At 37.8% G+C, this 27644-nt stretch overlaps 3 protein-coding genes across 3 annotated transcripts; 1 reads left to right on the plus strand and 2 right to left on the minus strand.

Annotated features, from left to right (window-relative positions):
- The first annotated feature begins 7767 nt into the window (after nt 1-7767).
- On the plus strand, nt 7768-14201 carry hells (helicase, lymphoid specific). The gene is given in 24 exon segments (XM_056760670.1): nt 7768-8048; nt 8126-8223; nt 8321-8424; nt 8511-8633; nt 9009-9062; nt 9151-9175; nt 9286-9347; nt 9439-9477; nt 9570-9690; nt 9693-9793; nt 10081-10263; nt 10367-10510; nt 10641-10837; nt 10959-11055; nt 11214-11375; nt 11544-11695; nt 11773-11917; nt 12015-12098; nt 12504-12623; nt 12705-12821; nt 12918-13077; nt 13212-13308; nt 13554-13630; nt 13761-14201. Coding segments are annotated over 24 exon segments (2559 nt in total). The 5' UTR covers nt 7768-8040; the 3' UTR covers nt 13850-14201.
- Nucleotides 14202-14688: 487 nt separating this feature from the next.
- si:ch211-250c4.5 (myosin heavy chain, embryonic smooth muscle isoform) lies at nt 14689-17716 on the minus strand. Its single transcript, XM_056760885.1, has 2 exons — nt 15319-17716; nt 14689-14847 (listed from the first exon to the last, which is right to left on the minus strand). Exons 1-2 carry the CDS (start codon nt 16610-16612, stop codon nt 14795-14797), a joined length of 1347 nt encoding a protein of 448 aa, XP_056616863.1. The 5' UTR covers nt 16613-17716; the 3' UTR covers nt 14689-14794.
- A 148-nt stretch (nt 17717-17864) lies between these two features.
- Nucleotides 17865-26404, minus strand: atl2 (atlastin GTPase 2). The gene is made up of 13 exons (XM_056760884.1): nt 26254-26404; nt 23844-24184; nt 22212-22346; nt 22029-22133; nt 21617-21667; nt 21494-21550; nt 20844-20936; nt 20631-20769; nt 20424-20551; nt 19854-19910; nt 19710-19781; nt 19017-19448; nt 17865-18698 (listed from the first exon to the last, which is right to left on the minus strand). The coding sequence occupies exons 1-13, from the start codon at nt 26324-26326 to the stop codon at nt 18579-18581; spliced, it is 1803 nt and encodes a 600-aa protein (XP_056616862.1). The 5' UTR covers nt 26327-26404; the 3' UTR covers nt 17865-18578.
- Nucleotides 26405-27644: the final 1240 nt, after the last annotated feature.

Genomic DNA, 27644 nt, shown 5'->3' on the forward strand with positions numbered 1-27644 from the left:
GACAGTTACAGTTTGTTAAAATTTCACATTTATAATGTAAATGCCATTGTTAATATAGTAAGCCATACACCTCTCTATAACCAAGGTTCCTTTTAAAACAACTAACTCGATTTTTTATGGCTTCTATGCTTTTAAACTTCAATCATTGAATAAAAAAATGGTCGTCCGTCTTTTGTGACCAAGTTGGCTTTGTTTTTCTCTAACTGGTTTCTTCATAGCTGAAAATTTAAGAAATAAAACTCTCAGAAATCCTGGACTTATGGGTGGTTCACACTGTCCTAACAAACACCGAATTCCAGTGGTTGTTTGATTTTGTTGGATTAGCGTGTTAAATCTGTTTGTTGGGTCAGTGTTAAAATGATGTAGGAATATTTCAAATGTTTTCTATCCATCTTAAATGTAATGACAATAAAGTTGAATCTAATCTAATCTAATCCATCAAGAAATTCATCTTTGGAAGATTTATTACACATTACGCGGTTTGTTGTACATTGATCTTATCAATTTATAATTTAACTTCAAGATCAATTTTGTTCAATTGACATTACACATTAACTATATGAATCAAAAGTTTATATAACACCAATATTACAGTACAGTGTAAAAAGATGGAATTCATACGCACCCACTAAGTCTAGCTTTCTTGGCCAAAATGACAGTCTTTCTCATAGTTCAGATGTGGGAGTGAAAGCGAGTTTTGCAGTGCTAAATGAAGCGTTCCATTGTTCTGGGAAAAACACCACAGCAGTTTGCCACGTTAACCAGATTTAAAGTTTATTTCAGCCTAAATATATCTGTGAAATAGCTTTGTTTTTGACACAATGCTGACATCTGATGCCATTCCTGCTCTTTGTGTTGTTTGGGTAAAAAACAGGTGTAGACGTTGCACTAGGGGTTGATGGTGTGGGTATGGATCTCGCCCTGGGCTAGAAGATGAAGCGTTCACGAGTAATTACCTCAAACATGCCTGGACAATAGTGAGGTCTACTTACACTGTCCCATTGTAAACCAAATGAAGATCATGAAAAGCCACACGAGTTCCTTGGGTTTGTAATGTCTGATGACTGCATAGTTGCCACCAGCTCACATAAAATCTTTGTGATTCAACCATCAAACTCAAATTCACTTTTGTTGACGTTTCTTGTAGTCCTGACCCAACAAATATCCTAAACAACTATAATAACTCTAATAAAAGAATCATATTCCCTTTGTTTGACTAGAAATCAGCTTGAATAAAGTCTCACTTGTCCTTGGTGGTTGCATGGACTGCTGGGTGGTCATCGATGTGTTTTGGCTGATATATAACAGAACATTGACTTTGTCAATAACAGTGCTCCACATGGGGATGTCGTGCATGGGAACATCACAAGTCAGATGAGTTTCTAGGGAATCACACACACAGGGTGAGATAGGATGTGTAATGATACGAGAAAGTTGGATGATTGTGTGTTTACTTGGGAACCTTCCATGTGATCTTTAGAGTGTCTTGTTGGTCTTGGATTCAGACGGCCTCTATCTCTTTAGATTTGATGCTGTGCATTTAGAATTATTATATTACTCTGACTTTGAAAAGCCTTGTTTGGGAGATATTGCGCTGCTTGGGACCTTCATGGGTGTTTCACGTAGTTTACAAAGGTTTATGGGGGTATGGGAGTGTGCCTGTCTTTAGAGAAATAAGACATTTAAGTGGAATGTTTCAACAGGCTCTTGACCTTATTACATCATCTATTTGCAGTTTTTTATCTAATGGATATTTTTCCTAATGGAAACCAGAGAACGTGCAGGTGGGCTCCCTCTAACCCAGAAATACTGTTAGGCCTCAATAATCGGACTGTATTTGTTATCCCATCTTAAGTCACCATTTTAAATTTTTAACTAAAGGTATTTCTCGAAAGGTCATAAACTGCTTTTCAGTGTTACTCGCAATACTGTATAGCAAAAGAATGTCAACATATACGCTTACACGATACTCGATACGATACACGAAACGCAATTCTCTCTTGACTTTTTGCAGATGTGGGCAGAGGTTAATCAGTTTCAGATCAGGGGCAGTGAGATATTATTAATATTATTATTATGTTATACGGAATGATAAAGGTGTTTCCAATGTTTTCAACCTTGATTATATATTTTTTTAAAGGGAGTCAAATGAGATGATATTGATGTCCGTTGTCAGTGAGTAAATTTACGGAATTGTGAGATTATTCATACCTTCAACAGTCTGATTACATGTACTGTAAAACTGCTTTGATACTAATAAATTTGATACTAAAAGCTGTAGAACGTTTCATCGGACGCGGGCACCTGACCCCCAGTTAACTTCCGGTTTGTGTTTGGCTAGTGTATAATAAAATAAATAATGAATAAACGATTCGTTGAAATTTGTTGTATGTTCATTTTATGAAATAAACAATTTGCCGAATGGGTCCTGTTGTTCGTTCACATTTAAACAAACTATATGGTCTATTGACATCGAGCGGATGAGCTTGTTATAACATTGTCAAATATTGGAGAGGCAAGTTTATTTCAGTTTCTTTTGATTATTATCAGAAAGGATCTACCGGCACTTTATTGTTTCTGAATGTGTGCCGGAAGTTCAGCTGGGGTCATAAAATTGCGCATGCGCAGTAACATTTGCTTATGTTGTTGAGATGAAACATATATTCCATGTTATGTATGTAATTTATGAGAACACTACTGAGAACCACAAGACTATTAAATATCGTTGATGTCCTTCCGAAACATATTACGTCCAAATTCCCAGGTTTTCGACAAATTAAAAACACTTGTTTTAAATGACTAAATACTGTGTTGTCAAAGTTATCAAGCACTTTTTAATTTATTTTCATTGGTTAGATATTTACAAAACCCTGTGGTAAACATAAAGAGTGACTAATAATAATTATTGAGCCAAAAAATACAAAGAACAAAATATGAAGATACAAGGTTTGAACATACAAGTTACTTCTTGACGTGTCAACTACCGATCTTCCGGATCTACTGTCCTCTGTACATAATCTTTTACTTACAGTTTAATTAAATTGTTGTGGTCTTATATTATCTCGAATCTCTCTCTAAATCTCTATCATCTTGTGGGAACTAGAATATAGTTTAACGTATAAAAGTTCCATCGTTCTTTTGAGAATTTAACATCTCATGGAGCAAAACAAGCAAAGATGTTTTTAAATGATTTGAGAGTTGTATATCTTGGCATATTTATTAAATAATACAGATTCACTGTAAGCAGAACCATATGGGTCTCCAATAGTCCAAAGATCTGTTGAATGAATACTTTTGCTGATAATACGGCCATATCTGCATGGTTCAGATGTCCGAATTTACTATTTTGCATTACACGTTTCCTATTTTTCTAGCCCTCATATCAGATGGTTCGCTTTTTGGTATCCCCTGGCGTATTGATAAAAATCTAAAGCGATTCCTGCAACCTCCAGCCACCAAGCCCCATGGCACCCTGTACTCATTGTGTTTGATATTCTGTCGCCTCATTTTAATTCAAAAATGTCCTTGATGACAACAGTGTATTTTCAGCTTTTACAGCTGTGAAGCCGGACGGACCCCCCGTCACACCCCAAACACAATTTTCCCTTAACTCCCCAAACGTTTACCCTAATCTCATTTCCGCAAACTGGCCCACACAACAAAGACATCAAATGAAAAGCAGACATCATTTCCTAGTGGATTTTTCCAACATCTGCCAACCGGCCATCGAGTCGAAGAGGATGTGTTGTTGTTTTCTTTTCTTTTCGTTTTTCGTTCTTTATTATTTATTTATATATTTTGTAGGGTTGAAACATTTGTTGTATCCAACGGTCAGCCTAGTTTTAGGAGACATGAGCTTGATATAAAAGAGAAGGGGATGTTGACCAAACCAAGAATAACTAAATTAGGGGTAATTTACCTCCAGCAAACTTGCCACATGACTAATCAGTTTCTTGTTTTGATGTTTTTCCACTGAGAACACGTGACCTATCAGCATTTCCTCCGTCCCAAATCTGACATGATTACATTTGGCTTTTCCTGGATTTAAAAGGTGTTGACTTTACTGCAAAGCACTGTTTGCATGGAAGAATCTGGGTCAGACTTGGGTGGGGGGTGGCACCCGCTCTGTTATCCATGACCTTAGTTATTAAACTATTCTTTGTGTTATTTTAAGCAGAACCAAGCACTTTTATTAACTTGACCAGCTGCTTTTCTGATGGTGTTGAATGGATAAAAACATATAAGGCTAAAATGTTGACTGAAACCCTGAAGCACTGGAAAGAAAAACAGCAAAACATGTTTTTCTTGTAAATTTGCAGCCTTTCTGTAATGTGACGCTTTTAACAATATTTTATTACTACAGGAAAATCTGTAAATCAGTTTTTTTACACTGAATGTTAATGCATATATATGTCATTAAACCATTTTTGAGCATCAAGATCTACCGTAATAATAATACAATTAAACGAAGAAAAAAGTACAAATGAAAACTACATGCCATCAAACCTGCCACAATATACTATAAAGCAAATGGATAACCGCCCTAAAATATGCACTATAAAAAATGCACTGTGTCCACAAAAAATATACAAAAGTGATGTTGTTCTGTGATTAAAATGTGGTAAACAAAAAACTAAATTACAAACATCTGCATTCATCAGTGAGTTGGTATAAAACAGCAGATGACAGAAAAAGTTTTTTGCCAGCCAGTTTTAGTAGGATAAATATCTCTTGTATACTGAAATCCCCCTGTTGTTGTCCAAGCACGTTCACATCATGACTTCATCACACCTGTGTGATGTTTGTACCTCCTCAAGAATGAATCCTTCATTTTGTCATTTGATCTTTAAAGCAGCGAATAAACCTATATTTATCCTGGGTGAGAGGACAATAACGCTGGCCAGGATGATTTATGATTAGTACAGAAAACTTTGAAGTGTTTGCAACAGAGACAGACGAGTTTCCACTTGTGAGCTTCTGTATGGATTGTTGCCTCAAGATGAAGAACAAGGTCAGGGGACAATGGTGACGCTCGACAGAGTTAACTGTTTGCTGACGCCGCGAATACATCTTCAAACAGTACTAAACGCAACATATACAAAATACAGTTAAGACAATAAAACTTTAACTTTTTTTCTTCAATCAAAAAGTCTTCAAGACTGTCCCGTAGATAAGTTTAGAGGTCATAATTACAAATGAGAGAGGAGTCAAATGAATGGCACTCTTTAAACTCTAAAATAACAGGCAGAATGCTCCAATAAGGGAAATGTGTTAATAGGTTGTTTCCATATGTTTACATTTAGCCAGCTGTCTATGATAACCTTCCTGATAACCCGGACGTATCCCCCACTAACTAACTTAACGCACCCAGCACATGCAAGAGCACCAGAAGGGATTTTCACCCGATATGTGTTATTATTCTAAAGGAATTCATAGCCGAAAGTCACCTCGTGCACCCCATTGTCTGGTTATAGCTCCTCCTGCATATTTGAGTCAATGATTTCCTAAGGTGAAGAAAATCAAAGCCATACTACATACTAAGTTTTGCTTTATTTCAGGGTTGTGTAGCAAAATAGCTTTATAGAAGCCTTTTATGTCATATTTGTATGTTTATTTTCTTATTTATGGAACAAAACCATATAAAGATTCCACATCTTACTATAAACTGTGCTGTTTTATAACTGCATAACGAGACCACAGATTAGTGTTTTTTGTTCAGTTAAAAGTTTCTAACCATTAAAGGTCCAGGGTATGAAATTTAATGCATCTAGTGGTGAGGTTGTGAATTGCAACCAGCGGCTCACTCCACCCCTTTTGAAGCACTAGGGTGGCTGAAACAGAACTAAGAAGTCACATTTTCACTTCTTTGGTAAAGGAGTTAAAGTATTTATGAAACGTCTTCTGTAGAGCAGTTTGTCCTTGTAGGGCTACTGTAGAAACATGGTGAATTCCTTGTAAGGTGACCCGAAGTGTATGTAGATAGAATAGCTCATTCTGAGATATTAAAAACCTAACGCGTCACTATATAAGGTCTTTATACACCTCTGAACACATTATGTATATTATATTGCATGTCTGTCAAAAAAACTGACACACTGGACCTTTAATGTTAAACACCTGTGCTTTTAAATGAACACATTTTTTGATAATCTGACTGAATGAAGACCTTCCAGGACATATTTGGTTCCATTGTGATGAAGATATTGAATTTCGGGTATAGTACGGGCAGGTTTGGCCTCAGGCTCAAGTGGTGTCTGCGGCAGTCATTTTTCAAGATGAAATAAAGGAAGGACGGCTGAAGTCTCACAGTGCAGTCCCTGAAGAGAGCACATACTCTCTCAAAGAGAAGATAAGAGCTCTCGGGGACAGTGTGCAGAAGGGAGACCTGTCCTTTGACGGAGAGCTGTTTTGTAAATGGATCTGCTCTTATCAAGCGTGAAGAATTTCAGAGCCACCTTTGTTTCACTACTGTTGGCTTATGCTCAGAGCTGAGCGTGCTCAAAATCAAATTAAAGGCCATAAAGCATGAGTTGACATGTTTTTCAGCAAAATTCAATTATGGTAACCGATCGTGCATTACTAAGATTTTAAAGACAGTTTGAATAAATGTTAACTTGGATTCGTTTTAAAATATTTTTTTTCTTCAAATCTATAGTCTTCAGAATGAAAGTATAGAGAGAACAGCCTATTTAATAATAAATGTACATAGAATGTTATTTTGTTTATTTGACAATTGATTATTTCTAGATAGTTTCTTTATGACATTTTTAATGATTCTGAAATCTGTTTAAATGTGTCTGTTTTTTGTGTGACCATAAAAATCCTGGTGTATACTCAAAGCCTACATTATATAAAAAATATTATGTGTTTATTCATGCATTTTTACAAGTATTAATTACAGAAAAGAGGCTTTCTCTGCCGTCCACTTTATGCAGGTTAAGTAGGCTCACCTAGTTTGAACTCGTGGAAAAAACACAATAGTACCTCGATACTGACATCTCGTGGTTTACTCAGGCATAGCATACAGAAGACGCCGATGCTTAGTGTTGGCATGTCCACAGGTCACCCCAAAATTAGTGCACATTTAAATCGTTTTCTGTGGGGATATAAGAATATAACATTAGTTTCGTATTACTGAAATACTTGAAGACTTGTTTCTTCAGATTCAGGCTACTAAGTTATGTAGCTCTATATTAAATATTTAGAATATTGTAAAATAAATAAGGAGGCTGTTGTAGAAAGGCCGGATTATTACAAACCAATTGAAACCACATCATGATAAAAATGATGTGCACACATCTGAGTACCCAATGCTCCATAGTCCATTTTACTTATTTGCACAATAAACTATTTTTTACAAATCCAGTGACGTTACATACGTTTGTTTAATTTAATACAGTAAATTACAGATAAAGCCGATTGACTGATTATGCTAATTTTAAGTCACCACGCACACCCCATTTTTGCACTGAATGACCTGCACTTCAATTTCGCGGGAAATATTAACTAGGCTTTTTGCATATAGGCTGCCGTCCAAGGGGTTGCTATTAATACATTTCTTACGTTTTACTCGTGTAGAACTATATTATAAACATATTTTTATAATTAATAACAAACTATACACAAATATGTAATCTTCATTAACGCAAATGCATAATTTTATACAGAAAATAAATAATTAAACAACAAGGATTATTGCAATGCACCCCTCCAAATGCGATTTGTGTTGGTTTCGTCCGAAGTGGCGCGAAACGTCTCCCTTCTCCACTACACAGAGATCTTACGTTACGCTCGCCACGCTGTGTTGTGTAACTCCTACATTCGCTTTAAAACGTTTCTTTTTTTGTTTAAGTTTATGTGCATAGTTGTGTAACGTCGCATTTTATTCAGCGGTTTCAAAACCTGTACGTCATTTTTGTTGTGTAAGGTTTTGGTATATGCTAGCTTACTTGGTCATTAGTTGCACTTTGCAAGACCTAACGTTACACTGCAGACATAAGGTAACTTTTTAGCAGCGCGTTAACACAGAAAGCGGCTGAAATGAGCGGGTAAGTTACGCATATTTATTACCTGAGTTTTCGGAAGAGTCGTGCTTGTATTAACTCATTGCGTTACATTGTAACAGTATTGTCAAAGAAGAGAAACGCAGTGTTTCGCCTCATTGTCCCAAACCCAATGAATCCGAAGAGCCCGAGGGTACTTCAGTGGAGGAGCCCACGACAGGTAGGCGAAACACTTCATAGAAAATTGAAGAGATGAAGGTAGACTTGTATCAGCAAGTTGAAGCATCACGTGCTTTATATACAATCTGCCGTTCCAGAAAAATGCCATGACGGAGAGATGATCATTACCAAAGAGATGGAGGAAGAGGAGAAACACCTCATGGAGGAGGGCGGGAAGAAAGAAAAGGAAATGATGGAGGAGGTCGTACATTTTAAACATTTTATATCTTGCCTAGTTTTCTAAATCTCAGTATTGTTATAAATGTATGCTGCACGTTATGTTAACAGGCTAGACAGTCATGGCAGAAAGATTCCCAAGAGATGCGCTTCAAAAGACTTCAGCATCTTTTGGAGAAAAGCAACATTTACTCAAAGTTTCTGCTAACCAAAATGGAACAACAGCAGCAAGAGGTACCCGTGTTTTGTTCAAGGGACAGGAAAGAGCTGTCGCGCTGCAGGGTTTATGATTTCCTGATGTTAATCTTTCGAGAGTGTTTTCATCTGAAATGAATTGTAACCAGCCTGAGTTGTGCAGATGTTTGCGGGCACTCATGTTAAACAACCAATTGAGAACGGTTGTTTCATAGAGCCCGCCCACTCCCTGTAGTGAGATTAAAGTTTGTGTGTCAGTTTTTGAAGAATTCAAATCTTAGAAATCCTATGTTCAGACTGACCAGAAATAATGCAAAGCTCAAGTATTGCCATCAGTAGTGTACACATAATGAAACTCCCTTGTGTTTTAGTTTGTTGAGTCATCAAACAACATCTTATGTTTCTTAAATGCAGGAAAAAATAAAAAAAGAGAGGCTTAAGAAGAAAGCTGCCAGTCAAAGTGAAAAGGTAATCTTCTGAGACTGTTCGCATGAAAAAGTAAAGATTTTAATTTACACCGTTAACTAATTCTTGACTTACATGTACATTTTTATAGGGCACCAATAAAAAGACTGCCAAAGGTTGGTTTTACAAATTGCTTTGTAACGTAATCCCACATTGGGTATTTGTTATTATATATCATATTTACTTTGCAATGCAACGCTTTTCTAATCCTTTATCGTGTGTTAAGTTGAGAGAAAGAAGCGGGAGAGAGAAGAGGATTACAAAATTGCAGATGTTATGTCCAAAGAGGTGAGCGTTCAGTTTTATGTTTGTTTTAAATCTACACCATAAATTACAGTGTGTTGTTACTGATGTGTTTTTTTTCTCTCTCTGTTTGAAGGAAATTCTCTCCAAGGCTAAAAAACCTAAACTGGAAGCCGTAAGTTTTTTCATTCTTCAGATGATAAGGTTTTGAAAAAGTTTTTATTAAAACTACATAATCGGAATGTTTTGTATTCTGTCTATCTGAAGGATGCTAATGTATCTGTTAAACTGGAAGCTGAGGATATAGAGAAGCTGAGCGACACGAACTCTGACATTAAAGGGCGACTGTCTGAGGCTTTGCGGGAAAGCAGCAAGCAGATGCTGGATCCGAAAGAAAAGTCAACGGTCAGCCCGTTCCTGCACAACAACCTGAACTCTTTACTGGTGGGGTGATGAGATGGTACCAAGTTGAGGGCATTGAATGGCTTAGGGTGAGTGTCTTATTAGCACTTGGCCAGCAGATGGCAGCCGTTACTTGAATTATTTCCCTGTCAGATTTGGCGCATGAACATATATACACAAACGAGATCAACAATTGTGAACTTTTACTACAAACATCAACAATCTTTTTGTTTGGATCAGTGTAAATGAGCCTTTAGTGAGTCTGTATGTAAATGTGTTTTGTAAACGTCTAAAGTAAATTGAAAGCAATGTCATATTACTTAAGTCTTAATAGATGTTGATGTGTAACTGTTATAAGCTCTTTTTGGTTTTATAGATGCTGTGGGAGAATGGTATCAACGGTATTCTCGCTGATGAGATGGGTCTTGGAAAAACAATCCAATGCATTGCACACATTGCAATGATGGTGGAGAAAAAGGTTCTCGGGCCCTTCTTGGTCGTGGCGCCTTTGTCGACTCTTCCAAACTGGATCAGTGAATTCAAGCGCTTCACACCAGAGGTGTGTACTTATAGACGTATTTGGGCGGGAAAATACCTTTCATCCTAATTGCAGCAAGAGACATGATGTTTTGACATGAGAATGACTAGTATTTGTGTTTAAGGTGTCTGTCCTGTTGTATCACGGCCCTCAGCCTGAGAGGATGAAAGTTGTAAAACAAATGCGTCAACGCCAAGGTCCCCTAAAGATGTGTCCTGTTATTGTGACCTCCTTTGAAATCGCTATGATGGATAGGAAATTTCTTCAGGTAAACAGCCTCTCCAGTTGTTGTTCTTCCTCAGCAGGCCTTACCGCTTAATGCTTTAAGACATTACTTTGAGTCCCCGATGTTATCTTGCAGATGTTTTCACGAGTGAAACTCATTCTTGTTTTCTCAGCGGTTACACTGGAACTATTTGATTGTGGATGAGGGGCACAGGATCAAGAATCTGAACTGTCGGCTAGTAAAAGAGCTGAAGATGTTACCGACAGATAATAAACTGCTCCTGACAGGAACCCCCCTGCAGAACAACCTATCAGAGCTGTGGTCTCTACTCAACTTCCTTCTTCCGGATGTTTTTGATGACCTGAAGAGGTAAGAAGTCACATTCAGGATGGTACTTGAGGTGTCCAGTATACCATCTTACTGGTCTCTCAGTTTCCTTTTTGTGAGTTGTTTTTAACTTTACGCTGTGGGTTTGTGATGTTTCACTCAGTTTTGAGTCATGGTTCGACTTCAGCACCATCACATCGGATGCAGAAAACATTTTGGCCACTGAGCGGGAGAAAAACGTCCTTCATATGCTGCATCAGGTATCATTACCTTGAAAAGTAGAAGTTGTATATAGTCCTAAGCGCCCTTTGGCATAAGGCACTACCTTTTAAACGTGGCCTTTACCAGTCTTCTCATTCAGCGCTAAATCGTTCAGTTCACATTTACATCTTTTTGTTTGTTTGATGGCCTTTTCCAGATCCTCACTCCCTTCCTTCTGAGAAGACTGAAGTCAGATGTCACGTTGGAGGTTCCACCGAAGAAAGAGATTATTGTGTATGCTCCTCTCACCAGCAAACAAGAAGAGTTGTACAGGGCTATTGTCAACAAGACCATAACAAAGCTACTGGGACAGGAGAAGGTGAAGATTGAATCCGATTCTAAAACTGTCACTTCTGCATCATCATTGAAGTTATGAGAGCGCTGTGATTATACGGAGTAGTGTAATTATATAAAAATTAGGTGTAGTTCCTGTTATGAGTGTTTTTGATGTGAATTGTTAATAACCGCCTTAAAATATCTGCTAAAGAATGATTCAAGGCCTGTGCAGCTGACGTCAAGCGGCCGGCCAAAGCGCAGGACCAGGAGGCCTGTGGACTATTCGGAGGAGGACACAGACTCTGCCACAGACTTCGAAAAATACATGGAAAGGGTTCAGAAGGAGATGGAAAGTCAGGAAAGGTGTGTGTGTGTGTCATCTTTAGTGTCTGTATTGATGGCATGAACCCAATTTTCATTTCACATGTGCTTGCTCTTAGCTCTGGCCTAGTGATGGATGTTTATATGCCTGTTGATGCTCAAATCAACCTAAAACTTCAGAACGTACTGATGCTGCTGAAAAGATGTTGTAACCACGCATACCTGATTGAGTATCCTCTGGACCCCGCCACAGGAAACTTTAAGGTAATTTATATGCAGGTGAACATTTAGCTTTAGAGTCCAATGATCTTACTTTGTATGCACTTTGATTTATAATATAATAATAATGTAATTTATACAGATCGATGAGCAACTGGTCGAAACGTCTGGAAAGTTTCTGGTCTTGGACCGAATGCTTCCTGAACTAAAGAAAAGAGGACATAAGGTAAAGTTCACATTCTCTCCTCGTTGATGTAATGATTAACTGCTGTATCAGCGAATCTATCAAACTCCAATGTGTTTGAGCCAGCTGTGCACAAATTTCATTGCCTGTTTTATCAAAGCGTGTTGTGTGATATCTGTTTGTGTACATCACATCTATAAACATTGGGTTGGTGAGATAACATCAAGCAACATTGAGAATGTCACAATGATTTTCAAGAATGTATCTTTTGGCTGTTGAGTTTCCTTAACACTATGACTAAGGTTTAAATCAACAAAATGTATTTTCATATACATTCTTAAAAAATGTAAACACTGACATCAGGTGAACAGAATTAAAAAACACTTAACATTCTTCCTTTTCACTTTGTACAGAATTATAAAGCATTGAAATCTTTGTTGTGTGCAGGTGCTGATGTTTAGCCAGATGACATCCATATTAGATGTGCTGATGGATTACTGTCACCTGCGGGGTTATGAATACAGTCGCCTAGATGGGAGCATGAGCTATGCAGATCGAGATGAGAACGTAAGCGGCGTGTTTTAATACGTTGTTATTTAAATCGCTTTGGTCATTTTGAGCCTATTAATAAAAGTGTTATTGATGCAGATGAAGAAGTTCTCCAATGATCCAGAGGTGTTCATCTTTCTCCTGAGCACTCGAGCCGGCGGTCTTGGGATCAACCTGACAGCTGCAGACACGGTCATCATATTTGACAGTGATTGGGTACGGATTAATGTCTCACATCAGTTTGCTTGGCTCTTTCGTTAATGAATAAGGAGCTGTTGCTGATGATCAGTGTGTTATGAATTACGTTTTCAGAATCCTCAGGCAGATTTGCAAGCCCAAGATCGGTGTCATCGTATTGGGCAAACAAAACCCGTCATAGTGTATCGCCTCGTAACAGCGAACACCATTGATGAGAAGATCCTCGAGAGAGCATCTGCCAAGAGAAAGCTGGAGAAGCTGGTTATTCACAAAAGTAAGCAATGACACCGCAAGTACTCATACAAATCTTTTGGTAGAGTTTGCTTATTTTACACTGGTTATTCTATGAGATACTATCAATGTTTTTTACTCTGTTGATGTCATTTGTTTCTTATGTTTGACATTTAGATAAATTTAAAGGCTCAAAAGCAGAACTCAAACAGACAAAAAGCTGCATGGATGTAAATGAGCTGGTAGACCTGCTGAAATCCAGAGACTACGAAAGGTAGACAGTTATAATATATTAGAGAAAAAGCTTACCCCCAAAAATCATGCAATCATTTACTTGCCCTTATGTTGATCCAGACCTGAAACGCTTAGTAACTTTCAGTGGTTTTGAAAGACATGTGGGCCAGTGATAATAGCAGTTACATGTTTGGGTGAACTTTTGCTTCAGGCAGAGGATTGCCAAATGTACTGTAAGTTGCTTCATTCGATACACTTCTGACATGACTGTGTGTTGTGTTGTAGGGCAGTGAAAGGCACTAAAGGAAAGGTCATCGCTGACGCAGATCTGGAATTCTTACTGGACCGCAGCGATTTAATGGGTAAATGTCTTTCATATTTGTAATATGAATGTCTTTCTCTGTGTCATGTAAGCAAATAATATTGAATTTCAAGTTACGAAATATTTATGTTGCAATGCCAGCCTAATGTGAATCTAATCTCATGTTTCAGATCAAGCCAAGAAGCATGGAAAACAGGCGAAGGATGGTGTGTTTAAGGTTATCGAGTCCAAAGATAATGAAGACATTAGTTTGTCCTGAACTGGTCGATCATCGTCTACGTGCACTAAGCGTTACCTGCTGGTTTTATAGAAAGAGTGATTCTTTCTACTGTTTTACATTTTTATGTTGATCACTGCTGAGTTTATTCAGTCCATCCATGTAGTTCTAAACCATTAAGTATGTTTAAAACATGTTTTTTCCAGATGTGATGTTGTGTGGTGATAGCAGTAAAGTAAATACTGTTGCATTTAACATCTAGTTGACTGAATAGAAACGTCTAGAGAGATATGCTCCGTTAAAGCACTTTGAAATTCTGAAATACTGTAGAATTTACTTTTTTTTTTCTTCAGTTTCACTTGTCTTCAAAATAAATATTTTCTATGTGTTTTCATGGAATTGTGTCTATGCTAGGAATGTGGTGACTAATTCAGATATTCTCAGCCCTACACTAGACAGCCACTGAACAGTCTTGGGTAAAGTCACTTTAACATTTCATGTACATGCATACTAAAGCAATGGTTCCCAAAGACATACAAAATGTGCAAGGATAATATGACTTGTACCCGTAACATTTGTTTTTTACCTGCTACATTTAATTATAGAGAACTTATTCAGCTAATATGTTTAAATCATGCCTATTGTTCAATATGTTAACATGCAGTCACTGAATCTACGACTTTATGAGCTGGCAATGCACATTCTTAATTTCTAATTAAACAAAATTTAAATTGTAGGGAGAGTTTCGCTGCTATGCTATTGGAGCCGTTTTTTATTGGTCGTGTTATTCACTGCCACATACAGTTCCTTTATAAGAGCATTACTACAAACAGAATTTCCTGAGAGCGGTCAGTGTTACAATAATTGTGGGAATACCAACAGCATGTTAAACCTGTAGTTTATTAGCTACATTGATAAAGTACGTAACACTTCTGCTTCATGTATAATATGATAAAAGTAAAACAAATGGCTTTTGTGGTGAGAAGCTCATGACTGATGGGTTTTCTCCTCTTCCATCTTTCTTCTTATGATCTGTATCACTGTGGGGCAGAAAAAAAAACTTTTTTAATTGCAATTCCAAATATTACCATTATAAGATAAAAATCTTAAACCAAAGGAATACTGACGCCACGTTACAAACAAACAAATGTAAGGATTTTGGAAAGTTATTTGAGATATTCTGTTCATTTAACATATATAATTTGTAATGGAAATAGTGAAGCATTTACACTACACTGCAAACAAATCAACAAACATTTTTAAGGCAGCTCTTAACTTCCAAAGCTAATTTGATTTAACATAAGTTTTTAAAACAATTGAATTCACAAATCTAGTTGTATTTTTTAAAGTCAGTTCAATATAATTCAAGTTCACTTGACTCAGAGCCAATTTGATTCAACTTAAGTTTTGAATCAACTGAAGTTAAATACAAATAGATGTCAGTTCAATGTAACGTATTATTTTTACAGCATAGACCCTACTGTTACAAGTATTTAAAAAGGTAATCATACCATCATCAGTTGGACACTTCTTTCGTGTATTTCTCTGTTGATTTGAAGTGATGTCTGTGATCGTCAATGGAGGGTCAGCTGCACCCATGTTGCCTATCTTCTGTGCGATTCTGTCACTGATGCCCACATAGTCATTCCTCAAATCCTCCATCTCTGCAAACAGCACCTTCCTCTCACCCTCCAGCAGGCGAATGGCCTCCAACATTCTTTCTCCCTCCTTCATACTCGCCATCTGCGTCTCAGTTTTTTCTTGATAAACGGTCTCCAGTTTGTCCGCGAGGATCTGCTTCTCCGTCTTGAGTTTATTGACCATCTCCATCAAGGACTCACATTGTCTTCTCAAACTGTCCGACTGCTGCTGACGGGCTTTCTGCTGCTCCTCAAGTTGAAGCATCTCCACTCTCTGTTTGTTATGGATCAAGTTCGATTCTTGTTTTATGGCTTCCACCTGCTGATGCACTTGGTCTTTTTCTGTCTGGCACTTCTTTAACTCAGCGTTCAATTTTTCAATAACAACGCGAGATTCCTTTACGTTCTTCTCTTTGTCGGCCTCTTTGGAGCGAGCCAGTACAATAAGTTCTTTGTTCTTCTCTTGAGTTTTACACAGGTGATCTCTGAGGTTTGTTGATTCGGTTCTCAAGGCCGATAGCTCCTCCTCAAGTCTCCGATTGATGGAGAGGTTTCTCTTGTGTTCTTCATCCATCATCTGCAGTGTCTCTTTACACAAACCCAGATCTTTTGCCACTGCATCTCTCTGCTCCTCAAGATGTTTCCCCTTGGTTAACAACGCTTGAGTTGCTTGCTGTAATCCCTTCAATGATTTTTGTGAACACCTTTTCTCCTCGAGCTCCACGTTGAGTTGGTCCTTCACAGCGTTTGAACGTATTTTGAGTCGCTCGTATTTCTCCAGTAGTGCTTTGAGCTGTTTGGTGAACTTTCTGTTGTCGCTTTTGGCTTCAGAGAGTTTTTTCCTCATGTCTTCACAGGTATGCTCAAACTTAGCAGTGATCTTGGTGTACTTCTGTTCCTCACATTTCAACTTTTCAGCCGTAAGGAGGGTTTCCTTCTCCTTTTGCTTGCATATCTCCATCATATCTTTGATTTCCTCTTGCTTGACCAGCAATAAATGGATGAGATGTTGGTTTTCCAAGTCCTTCTGTTGCAGTTGTTCCTTCACAACTTCAAAGAAATCAGGCTGTTTGCCCTTGAAAGATGATGAACCTTTGTCAATTCGGCTTCTTTCCCGACACTTGGCTATGTCTTTCAAAATGACCTGGAAGGCTTGGAGGAACATTCTCTCGTTGAATTCGACCGAATCATGTAACTGAATGGCATGCGTAAGGATTTAGATTGGAAAAGTTTTTGCTGATCTGGATTTCTTTCAAATTTTGGTCCATGGATGCTCATTGCTTCTTTAGTGAGTAGATCTGCAGACAGAATTCTGTGCAACGATTCCATCGCCTGCTCATCAATAGTCCCAGCTGCATTTTGAAGCAAACTCTGACGCACTTTGATGAATCCATCAAGACTTTCCACACTAGCCTGCTGCATTTTGGCACAATTAAATTCTTGTCCTTTCTTCGACTGACTTAAAAGTATATCGCTGTCAGTGGATTGCATTTCACAGTTGATGGCTTCCGGTTGATGGGTGTCCAATTTATCAGAAATGGGTCTTTCTGAGTCCTGCTGGGTTTGAACGCTGTCAGGTTTGCACTTGTGTACAGATCGTCTAGTCTGTTTGACACCTTGGTCCATTATTACTCGCACGTAAACAATGTCTTCAGAGTACAAAAGATTAAGGACACAAAATCTTGTTTGGACAGTTGTTTATACTGAAACTGCAAAATACGTTCATAGTTTAACAAAAGGAACACACAGCACTAAATACAGACAATGGGGAGCAAATTACCGTTGAAGACATTGCTTGCTTGTACTATATTAATAGTTTCCAACACTGAAGTGGTTTATAGCTGTGCCAACAAATCAAATGTAGAAATTCAAAAGAGTTTTAAGAACATTAAGACTTTAGAATGGAGATCTTACCTTAGTTGCACCAATTCCCACTGTCCGAACATACTGCAATTCAAGCCTAATGTGCAACACAAATCCTATTGTTTCAAAGCTTTAAAATGTGTCACCATAGTAACAGCACCAACACTGGCAACCCAAAGCACTTCAAGAGACGTTGTAAAAATGAGTTTGAATCGAACCAGTTCCGCTTGAATGGCTGTAACGTAAGACTTTCCTGAACAAAAGCGTCCATTATTACACTGGCAAAGCTCAATTCAGACTTGTAAACACCAACTGAGATTAGAGGGGTGTCACAGTGCCAATGACCTCAATCATAGAATAAATATATGATCTTGAAGCAACGAGATACTTGAAAAGTACATATTTTAGAGTTCTGATAGCCGATTTGTTGCACACATGCAACCTCCAAGTTGCATAAAAGCGCAGTTAAAACAGGAATAAAATTCAGGTCCTATAAAAAATACACTCTTTAGCACTACTACTACTAAGACTTACTATTACTAAGACGAGTCAGAAACATTTTAAATATTTTAATCGTTTAAAAAATAAATTACAGGTCATTACCTTAAAAGACAAATCAAGTGATAACATCAGCACTTCCACTTATCACAAAATAGCACAATGAAGTGCTTAACTTTTCACAAATAAAGGCAAATAGAACATCACAGTCTCAAACCCCCATGATCTACATATTAACAGATGATATTTGTACACTCATTTACATGCATAAAGCTAGGATACAATCTAAAACAACACTGTACAGAGAGGGGGCGGGTTAAGGGGACTTACGGATGGATTTACGGCTTCAGCATTCCTGAATGGCTCTAAAAAACATGTTGCAAGAAATCGTGGAAACGCAGATTCACATTAAATAACTGTTTGTGCTAGAAGGCAGATCTGCAAGATGGAAATAAGCTTTTATCCACTTTCGAAGTGGTAACTTTAACCCTGCAAGGGATTACCGATGAAGTGTTCAAATAGACTTTGTAGCACTTTCCTGAATAAAGCCTCAACCCCAGAGAAGATCATCCTGTATGTTAACCTGATTATCCTACAGCCAGAACGAATGCTAAATGCTGTTGTTTTGGGTTGTTCATGTGTATGTGTATTATTGGTCAGGGTAAATTATGCTGTAAACTTTGGTTAGAGTCTACATAACATCAAAGGAAACTAACAGATGAGAAAAGCACTGATTTTCACACAATGGGCAGAAACGGCACAGCAAACTGTCAGTTGACCTTCAGCTTAGTTGTCTGTGTCAACTGATCTGTTAGTGTGGCTCTTATAGAGTTTACTACAGTCTGTCGGACGTTTTCTTGCATGTATGGTTCAGTAAGGGGCTTCAGAACCTAGACAAAATATAGAGAACAACATTAAGATCTAGACAGTTTCCTATAGAGGTGCTTCCTGTTCACATTTAATAGTAATTCAAAAAAATCATTTATTGTGTAATCCCTTTTACTCATACCTTCCATAATAGAAACTTACTAGGAAAAATATCACAACAAAATACGAATATTAAAAGGAGACTGAGAGGTTATTTTTAAACTGCAGAAGCATTTGCTTAATGAGATTTGTGGGACTAGATTTGTACAGTACGGTTCACTGATTTTCAAGATAAGTGAAGGCAGGGTCACATGAAACTGCATCAAGTAAACAAAACTGACCTGTTCCCACAGAGCCTCTGCTGTCAGGTCTATAGCAACGCCTACTTCTCTATACTCTCCCGAGTATCTGACATACGCCCAGGTGCACAACGACAGCAGCGACACCCCCATCACCAGATTGGACAGAGCAGCGATGGCTGACAGGCCAATGAAGCCCGTTACAGTGGAGACTATGTAGGTGACAAACATGACGGCAAACAGTGTGGCTGGAGTTCTGGCTGCATAGAAAATGTTCTTGCTTTCGTTGTGCTTGACGAAATTCGTGTACACCTCATCCAGCTCTGTCTCTAGCTGCTCCTGGTAGCGCTGACTGTACTCCACACCGCCCATTTTCTTCACCGCGCTGAACTGCTTGACAGAGGTATCCTTGAGCTCCTCATGATAGCGTTGGAGGTCGATGGGGGCGATGTAGGCTTTGTCCCCTCCACATAACTGTGACAGAAGAACACCCAGAATGAAAATACCCATCAGATGTGTGTTTTACTAATTGAATTAAACCATATCCGTGACACTCTTTACTTTCAGTTATGTAGGCCAGACTATTTTGGTACAACGGCATGGAGTCATTTTCAGTTATATAGGCTAACTCAGCTTGCGTCAGGGTTCTGCTATATTTAAAGGCAACTGAGGTCCCACTCCATCAACGATTCACTTAAAAATGTAGATCCTTATTCTATAGAAGACTCAAGTTACCTTCTCCATGGTTCTGCTATAGGTGTCTTTTGCTCCAGCGACAGCTGTGAGGTTATTCGCTTCAGCAGTTGCCTGGTTAGCAGAGAAACAATGAGCATTTAAGAGATTTCATGTAGGCGGCATGACTATTGATGGAAACCATACCTGCAGCATAGATTTAGGATGTGGAAGCTCCTCCCCTTGATAGATTTTAATGTATGCCTACAAAATGACGAAAAAATATATATTACTGATCTTCATAAAGAAAAGGGAAAATGATTTAAACAAGATGTAAAATTAACATAAAAATGAAATGTTTGGTTTCAAAATAAGATAACTGAAATTTATCAAAAATCATGATTGTGTATTGTGCATTCCAATAAATATCAATCAAACTGCAGTTGGTTTGTTTTGATTTAAGCCATGATAACACAAAAAAATGCAGCTAACTAACACAAGAAAGCACAAGAAAAACATGATAACATAAAAAACTAGAGTTATATTAATTTGGAACCAAACTCTTCAAATAGTTTATTGTTATTGTTATCATTAAATAATTAGACATTGGTCAATAGCAAGGTCAAGCTTTTATTACTGTTTTTATCAATGTCAAGAGTGCAATAAAAATTGCATCACCTACCTCACAAACCCTTTAAGACTAATGGAGAAATCCAGACACAACACACTCCATGAGCACCACGTTTTAAATCAAGTATTATAGTTAAGCAACCTGACCTTAAAATATTCCAGCAGGTCTCTGCATGTGACTTTGGCTCCGCTGATCTCTTTCTCCACCAGGTTCTCTGGTGCCAACAATAAGGGCACTAGATCCTGCAGCTCCTTTTTAAACTGATCATCAATATCTGCAAACATATAGTTTACAATGAGCCCGCAGGTTAGATCTGTGCATCAGTCTGCTATACAGAAAGAACATGTACTGACCTCTCAGTCTTCCATCAAAGTAAGGGTTGGTGGCCACCTTCAGACCCGGATGTGGCAGTAGGAAGCAGTCGACGCTGGAGAAACAAGCGTGGATGTGCTTCCTAACGTTCTGCAGCTCTTCGTGTTGATTTTGTTTCACCTACAGAGCGCAAATAAAACTGCTTTAGTATGTTGAACGAGTGTGAATTATGTGTTCAACTGTTGTGAACTCGCCTGTAATCTCCGCTCCAGGAAGCGATTTCCTCCATCCAGCCCATAATTAAACTCGTAAGGGAAGCACCAGTCTCTGATTAGAAATAACAGTTTCTGTAAGACAGAGAAGAGTAAGACGAAATTTACAAAACAAAAACAGAAATTTTATGGCACAAAACTATGCACAGCGAAAATGAACATTGAATTGAATACGGGAATGCAAAAAAATCCTGTTACAATTAATGCATGAACAGTTTTTCAGAGAATAACAAATATTATACATCGAACACAGTAGATTTGGTAATTGGATTGCAAATATGATGTTTAATAGTGCACAAAAGCCTTTACACAAACTACATAATAAAGTACATGGTGGGAAATTTAGATTCTAAAAAAATATTATTATATATTGTCGCCGTTCTTCTAAAATCTTGAATGTCTAAATTCACTGTTTTTCAGGAAACGAAAAAAAAGAACGGTACTCTTAAAATGATTAAATCCTTTTAAATCCTTTTAGTTGATTAGGTATTTGCAAAACCCAGTGACAAACATAAAGAGTGACTAATAGGAATGATTTATTGAAAAAAAAAAAAATGAAATATGGACATACAAGGTTTCAGAAGGACAGTTGAGATATTGTGATTGCTAGTATAAAAATAATCAATTTTTACCTGAAAAGGTTTCTCATAGATCTCCTCCATTGCAAGTCGGCCATATTCTGTGAAAAGCTATAAATAACACCTAATGTTACCGTCACAAACTTAACTAACAACATAAACTATGAAAGTTAATACCTGGAGATGCTGTAAATCATCTTCTTGGATATTTTGCGAAAGATTATAAACCTGAAAGAAAAAAGACATACATTTGTATTTCTAGACAGTTCTTAGCCACCATTGACTACCATGGTAGGAAATAACTAAAAGGTCAAAGGTGCCCCAGAAGACGTTGCTTTCCGAGTTCAAAATATCTTCTTTTGTGCTTAAGAGAACAACAACATTTATAAATAAATTTCTCTATGGTACTCAACGGTGGCCTAGAACTGTATGGTTACAAGCATTCTTCCAAATATTTTTCTCTATGTTTATCAGAACAAAGGAATTTACACAGGTTCGGAACAACTTGAGGGTGAGTAGATGATTACAGAATTTTCATTTTTGTTCCTTTAACCACACCCGTTCTCCTGGCCATTATTCATATTCATACCTGCACAGAGCTGGTCATGGTGCTTAGGGCAAAGACAGTAGCACAGTCTCTGATAGTGGAATGACTGTCAAACGCTCCCTGAGTGTCCACCAACAACACAGCCACCTAAAGGAGCCATACCAAGGTTAGTCTTATCAGACTATCAACATATTATGTTGTATATCCAAGTGAACGCCCATTCACCTTAGTTCCGTCTGGCTTCTCTACAACAAACACTTCACTCCAGGCCTGGATTCCTGTGGTCTCTCTCTCGCATCCTCCCCTCCAGGAGAAACCTGTCAATGGCGCATCATCACCTCCCATCCATGACTCAGATGACTAGAAGACAAAAAGACACACAGGCGTATACAGTCAGTTTTTGTTAATCCCTTGAACTGACAGCATCAACAAAAATGCATCCAGTTATGCTTGCGACACAACTGTTTTTAATTGTGCAGGAACAGAACTCAAGTTAAGACATGCCAATGATAAGAATCATCAGAAACTTGCTCTAAAGAATAATCATTCAAAGACTGAGTGCGTTTACATGCACAGTCTTACTCCGATTATGCTTAATAATCTGATAACAAGTAGGTCATGTAAATGTGTAAAACGTTTGTCTTTTATCTGGGAACGCTCATAAACAGCGTAAGCAAAACCCGCCCAGCAGAGGTAGTTTTTTGCCCATTACATCGATTTCGTGCAGCATATAAACGCCTTTACTGGTTTTCTCTCAGTTTTGTTTATGTGCACATATCTGACAGCGCAATAGTAAAAGTCCCAAACGGAAGGAAAAGGAAAATAACGCATAAAGTCACGCAATTTATGTTAAAATTAAGAACTATTGTTGCATATGCAGGTACTACAAACATGAGAAGAGCTATAAAAATACAGCTATTGACCGATTTCCCACTGCATTTTTAATTACTAAACAGACTATTGAACATGACGTCACTGCACGTGAGAAACCCAGCGGGTCTCAAACGTACATGTAAACGCAGTTTTCTGCGTATCCGGTTTATTGATATGCATTTAAACACATGAAAACACGTTTCTTTTTAAAGCTAATTTCTGATAGATATCCATTTATTTTGTGCATGTAAACGCTCTCAGATGCCTTGATCTGATTTTATTGCATGGGGGTAGCTCATATAAAATGTCCCTTTTTGTGTGACGGGGCTTATTTCACAATAACAACAGGCTGTCTGTACATTATCCCGCTCATTACAAGGCTTCTTGCCACATGAGAAAAAAACTGGAAATAAAATGTGAATAAAAAAAAAATATTAGCTCATTTTTACTGAATGCAGACGTTTCACGAGGAAATGCCATTTACTTTTGGTTTTAAGAAAAGAAATGAAGTTCAAATGTTATGAACAGCCAATTTGGTTTAAACATTTGTAAATAATGTTATATATGTTATTAAAAGACATATTTATATTTAATTTGTCAAAATGATTTGTTTATTATTAGTTTTAGGAGGTTGTAGTCTGAGGATAACAAACCTGCAAATGTAACAACTTGCCAATCAAAATCAAGCATTCCAGAAAGCTGTGTAATAAAAACTCTGAAAGCTGTCAATTCCATAAAAGTAACATAAAACAATTGTTTTGTAAAGGTACCTATTTTTCAAACTTCAACTTATTTTTTTACATTTTGTTAAAAATATCATCCCAATAAGGGAATCAAACTAAAACTAAAACAACAAACTTTTTCACAAATGCCACTTTTAGCAATCAAGTTCTACAAAAATAACGTATTCATGTAATGAAAGCCGAAACCGTATTATTCCTTTAGTTACAGTAACTACAGATGTAGGAGTGGGTCAGCCCTAACCTGAATGTGCATGTAACGTAGCATGAAGTCCAGCAGGAAGGACTTGCCCTTTCGGAACGCACCGGCCACAGACAGCACAACCACGTTGAGATCCCTGACATGTTCCTGCATCAGAATTTTTTCCAGCGCGGCTTCATCTAACTCAAACTTATGATCGTCCTCATTGGCGAGCACGATCTGGATGGGTCGAGCTCCCTCCTGGACAGGGTCCACCTCAACTTCCAGCTCCTCCTCCTCTACAGCATAGGGTGCCAGCCCATTAGTGTTAGGACTGACCTCTTCCAATAAGCTCAACTCTTGAACAGGGCTGCACACAGGAACACCCTCCACACTGGTCATTTCTGCAGGAAAACAGAATTTTGTATATTTATGCCTTGTAACAGGGACTGTTTATACTTTTCTGATTATGTGCACATGCAGCTGACTATATAGTACGACAGTATGCAGTGTTGGGAGTCAGGGCAGACCATCATGTCATAAAACTCAATCTTGGCAACATAAGACCTTAACACTTAAAAGCCATATTGTTTGCATTTAAGCATTATTATATAATGGTTGAATCATTGAATCAGCACAATTAAGATAAGCGAAATAATAACGTTTACCTATAAACTGTTGCGCAAAGGATTTAGGGTAATTTAGACATAAAGAATCCACTAGAAACCATTTAGAAGTATTTTAAAAATCGTATATGTCCTATTTAACATCTATTGATACACAACTCCCTATAGTCCGACACTGGTTTTCAAACATTACAGATTTGCATTTCAGCACATCATAAGCAGCTCATTACTGGAGTCACTTTCTATTCCAGGCGTGTGGGTCTCTGTTGTAACCCCATGCACTTTATCCATGAGCCGCGATAAGCCCGGATCCCTTCGGCCACGGGGCTAAATTTGGTCATTTTTGTGCTCGAGTTAAGACACACGCAACACAAAACAAACACCCTCTCCCCTTCACTCTAGTCTCCTCAGGCACATGGCCAACCAAACAGAGCTGGATCAGAGTCAAGCAGACCGTGTGAGCAAACACTAACAAGGACACTGGAAAAGGGACAGTTTATTCTCAACTGCTTTAAGAGCATGCGTCTGATATTTCATTAAGTATGTCATCAAAGCCGTTTACAATAAAACGTGGCTAAATATTGACAGTTTTGGAGAAGACGACACTCTGGCAAGTTTTGTGACTGATGGCTACAATTGTGCCATTCATATGTATTGGGCTTCATTTCCATATGTCAGTTAATTTGTACAACACATTTTTATTTTTTCAAAATATACAACCAAGATCAATGCACAATTTACGTATTTTCAGAGGCATATAATTACTTTTACAAATACTTCGTTTATTTTGGTTAATAAAGTTGATCCTGGATACATAAAATACAGTAAGATAAAGACAGTCAGATAAACATGACGGCGCTATTATCCAACACAACAAAACAAATGCTTGTGTTATCTGTTCATAAACGGGCTGACACGTCTATAAAGATAAAAAAGAAACGTATTTAAACTTGTTTTTTATCTTGGTCTGTGCACTTCAGCATCAGCACAGGGTTGAATGACCGGACACAGAGCCTTGCCCTGCCTGCAAACACATTTACATGGCAAATTATGATATGTAAAAATGATGAAACTACGCTTATAAAGAGCACCCCTCTAAACCACTCTAATCCTTAACCAGTACACACCCCATAATACAAATAAAGTGACAGACACAACGAATGTGGTGTAATTGACAACAAATCAAACACAATAAATAAGTTTCGAGTGGCGCGCGAGAGAAACATGACCGCGTGTCGGTTGCATCGCGTGTGCGCGCACCAGCCCGCCCGCAGCTGCCAGACTCTAAACTGAAACACAAACTGGGATTTATGGCGGAGTCGGACATATTTTCACTCGCAATCATCTATACTGACCATGTCAAATGTATAACATCAACTTTACGACTGTGACACAAATGTTCAGCAAGAAGGTTAAAAGCTGGCTTCAAAGTTTGCAACGTTGTAAGCCATCTAATAATAGCAAACATATAAATAACCAGAGAACTCACCGAGAACACGGGTTTTGTACGGGTAAATGTGCCTCGAGACAGTGTTTATCACGCATACAACCGTGAAGGATTTGAGTCACAAATAACCCGACTCACTCCCGTGGGTTCTCGTACACTCGCTAACGTTAAATGTTCGCCGTGTTCTTGGTTTCAGCTCTGGGTGCACACGGCGATCCGTTTACCGGAGCGAGTTCACGCACACCTGGTACACTTTGACGTTGACCGGATAAAACACAAGTTAAAGTCTCGTCTTTAACTTTTAACCCGTCATTAAAATCACCAACAAACATAGGAAAATCAAGAGTACTTTATATAAAAGGTCATTCACATAAGACACTAATCAAAACGAGGTTATCACCTTCGTCAAAGTTGTCGCTTTTATGTTTGTTGGCTGAGTAATGCCGACTCCTCTGTCCGCTGTCTTCCGCCATCTTGCTTGAGTCTCAACTCTCCTGGGTGACGTCACACAGTTTCTCACATACTGTACATCTTGCACAACTTGAATCATGTATTCGCGTGTTTTTAGTTTGAATTACAGAGGAAATGTCTGCAATTACCGAGGTGGCGTGCTTAAAAATGATTGTGGCGTCTGATGAAGAGCTTGTGGTCACGCCCCATGCGAAAGTTTTTTAAATTATAAAGTATTTTTAATATTTTTGGAGTGCTGACTTTTGTTATGACTTGGATTTACTGTATTGGTCAAGCACCCATTTGAGATTGATGTGCGTGGTTTTGTCCTCAGTATTAGACAACGATGCCATCAGCTTAAAATATTGTGATGGACTCTGTTAATATTGCCATTGACCAACCACAGTGTTTGCATGCCCTGTTAAAAAAAATATATAAAATATAATGGTAGACTATCCATTACAAATCCCATTGCGCCTTCAGCTATATGCCATTAAAATGACAACATTCCCATATGTAGCCCAGTATATGTTTTGGGGCTATATTGACTCGCATCCGCCATAACATCCACAGAACAAAACACATTACATGAAGAACCCCACAGAGACCATTAGCGTTTCAAACAAACCATTACAAATATTATTCATGTACTTGCGTGCTAATGTAAACTAACCACATCCTTTATACACACTTAGAGACTCTTCACCTATCCATCTGTGCTACATGACACATTCCTATTATTTCTTCTTTGTATTTGATGAAGTATTATATATGGCTACAGAATATAAAAGTGTACAAACAACACACGTATTCATCAAGCATCACAACTCAGGTGAATAAGAAAGAATGGGCTCATTCATCTAAAAAATGCTAAATAAAGGAAACACAAAATTAGTTCATTTTTCCATTAGGCTTTAAGGAAAAAGCCTCTGAGGAGCAGCATATCTAGGACTGTTCTATTCTTAGCCTGGCACATTTAAAATCTATGTGCGTTTTTTCTTTTTAATAACTCCACGGGTCACAATGTTACAAAAATAATCAAAGAACTTTAGGAAGAAAGGTATATATTTTGTGTGTGGTTTTTTTTTAAATGTTGTCAACTATTTTACACCTATAGTCTGCAAGACAGAGTTATCACAGTGATACAAATAATGAAAAATATTGATACTACTATATTAAAAACTGGTAATGAAACAAAAATATAAAAATATATTGCATAGCAGACCAAACAAAGCTTCCAAATAAACCTCTGTTGGTGGCACTTATTGCTTCTCTACATGTTTAGACCTACCTAGGATGGGTTTGCTCTGACATAGTATTTAAAGAAAAGTAGATTTCTTT

Source organism: Triplophysa dalaica, chromosome 11 (assembly GCF_015846415.1).
Source record: "Triplophysa dalaica isolate WHDGS20190420 chromosome 11, ASM1584641v1, whole genome shotgun sequence".
NCBI lineage: Eukaryota > Metazoa > Chordata > Actinopteri > Cypriniformes > Nemacheilidae > Triplophysa > Triplophysa dalaica.